General features: G+C 45.6%; 1 protein-coding gene across 1 annotated transcript; it reads left to right on the top strand.

Moving 5' to 3' along the window:
• Positions 1-802: 802 nt before the first annotated feature.
• On the top strand, positions 803-2,163 carry LOC311105508 (P2Y purinoceptor 13-like; the record flags this gene model as incomplete). The annotated part of the gene is made up of 3 exons (XM_084147680.1): positions 803-985; positions 1,094-1,483; positions 1,622-2,163. The coding sequence occupies 3 exons, from the start codon at positions 803-805 to the stop codon at positions 2,087-2,089; spliced, it is 1,041 nt and encodes a 346-aa protein (XP_084003806.1). The 3' UTR covers positions 2,090-2,163.
• Positions 2,164-2,383: the final 220 nt, after the last annotated feature.

Here is a 2,383-nt window from a genome sequence, read left to right as displayed (position 1 = left end):
ATTTTAGTCGTCACATGCTTTGTAAACAACAGGTGTAGACTAACAGTGAAGCGCTTACTTACAGGCCCTTCCCAACAGTACAGAGAGAAAGAAAATAGAGAAATAATAGAAAAGTAAAACACGTAATAATAAAATGAATAAAAATACACAATGAGTAACGATAACTTGGCTATATATACAGGGTACCAGTACCGAGTCGATGTAATTGAGGTAGATTTGCACATATAACTATCAATAAAGTGACTAGGCTACAGGATAGATAATTAACAGTAGCAGCAGCGTATAGCATTTACTTTACTGTTGACCTAATGCCTTATAGCAGGGATCATCAACTAGATTCAGCTGCAGGCCGATTTTTTTTTTTCTTGAACGGATGTTCAGAGGGCCAGAACATAATTACAAATAATTTGTAGACTGCAACTTGACTGCAAGAAGCCCAAACAGATATAATATTTGACTAAAAAATAATTATTTCAAACCTCGCTTACATTTGTATACGGTTACATATATCTCTCTATTATAGGTGGGAATACTTTGGAACGGATTTCCAAAATTAAATCATTTGGAACTGATTTGCTGGTGTTTTTACAGTCTCTTATCTCTCTCTGTCTCTCTCTCTCTCTCTCTCTCTCTCTCTCTCTCTCTCTCTCTCTCTCTCTCTCTCTCTCTCTCTCTCTCTCTCTCTCTCTCTCTCTCTCTCTCATTGGTGAATGCATGTTGTGTTGCTATGGGGAAATAGAGGCCATACTGCTCATCCATTGTTTTTATTATCTTTCTCTCCAGAGTAGTGCTGGGCGCGAGGATGAACGGCAGCCATTCAAACCTGTCTCTGAAGTGTGTGCGTGACACCAGCGTGACGGCAGTGGTCTTCCCCTGGCTCTACAGCGCCCTCTTCCTGTTTGCTCTGGTACTGAACTGCCTGGCTGCATGGATCTTCTTCAACATCCGCAGCACCACCACCTTCGTGGTCTACCTGAAGAACGTAGTAAGGGAACCAGCATTTATTTTCTGTGATAACACCAATTTAGTCCGACTGTCAGGAATGGTTGAACGACATGACTGATAACTGACGTGATGGCCTGTCTGTCAACAGGTGGTGGCGGACCTGCTGATGACTCTGTCCATCCCAGTGAAGGTCCTGGCGGACGCCGACGTGGGCTCCTGGCGTCTGCGTGCGTTCTACTGTCGCTACTCTGCCGTCCTCTTCTACACCACCATGTACATCAGCATCCTGCTCCTGGGGCTCATCAGCCTTGACCGCTACCTCAAGATAGTCAGGTCCTTTAGGAAGTGCGCCCTCCGGAGGGTCGGGGTGGGACAGGCCTTGAGTGCGGCCATCTGGGCTGTGATGGTGTCTCTGGCTCTGCCCAATACCATTCTGAGTGACCGCACACCGTCGCCCTCTGGTGGCCGGCTGAGGTGTACCTCCATGAAGGGTCAGGCCGGCATGCTGTGGCATGAGGGATTCAACTACTTCTGCCAGGTAAGGGCTACATTCCTGTAGTTCAGCATCATTACCCTGAATGGTAGCCTGGTGGTAGCACCTATTTGTGGTTAAAAATTTTCCTTTTGCTTTTCTGCTGATGTTGTTTGATGCTGAGTCTTTCCCTCCTCTCCCCAGGTGGTGTTTTGGGGCACACTGGCTCTGATGCTGTTGTGTTACACCTTCATCAGTCGGAAAGTCTACGAATCCTACAAAGCCTCGCGTAGTGGCTCCAAAGCAGCCAGCCGCAGGACCAAGGCCAAAGTCTTCGTGGTGGTGGGGGTGTTTTTCATTTGTTTCGCCCCTTTTCATTTCGCCAGGGTGCCCTACACTCTCACCCAGACCCGAAACATAGCCAACCACTGCCAGGCGCAGAACGCACTCTACGTTGCCAAGGAGACCACTCTCTGGTTGTCTGCCACTAACGTGTGTCTGGACCCGCTGATCTATGTGTTCCTGTGCAGGGCTTTCCGGATAAGATTGACAGACATGCTCAATCGCAAGCCCTTCCCCCAGGGCACTTTGGAGTCGCCCACGGCAACCTCCACTCAGTTGGAGATGTCACAGATTGTGCATAACAGAACGTTAGATGTCAGTTCGGCCTAGAATCAAAAAGGACAGGTTTTTTGTTTCGGCCCTGTAGAATTGTACATCTATATTGGTCTGATGTTAACCCTGGATAAATTGTGACCAGAGTAAAGCCCTCCAAACATCTTTGGATAAGTGGCTCTGTCTTTTTTTTATAGTATTTTGTTATTATTTTTTATTTACTTTTCATTATTTATTTATTTTTTTCATTTTTTTTTTTTCTATTTTTTTCGATATTTTTTTGGGGGGGAATGGATCATCTTAATATTGCAGATAGATTGTATCTTCTATCAATGTAATTGTCTACATCAC

Source organism: Coregonus lavaretus (genome assembly GCF_964263955.1).
Source record: "Coregonus lavaretus genome assembly, chromosome: 30".
In the NCBI taxonomy this organism is placed as follows: domain Eukaryota; kingdom Metazoa; phylum Chordata; class Actinopteri; order Salmoniformes; family Salmonidae; genus Coregonus; species Coregonus lavaretus.
The sequence above is the reverse complement of the archived record's forward strand: the minus strand, read 5'-3'. Positions and strand labels throughout refer to the sequence as shown.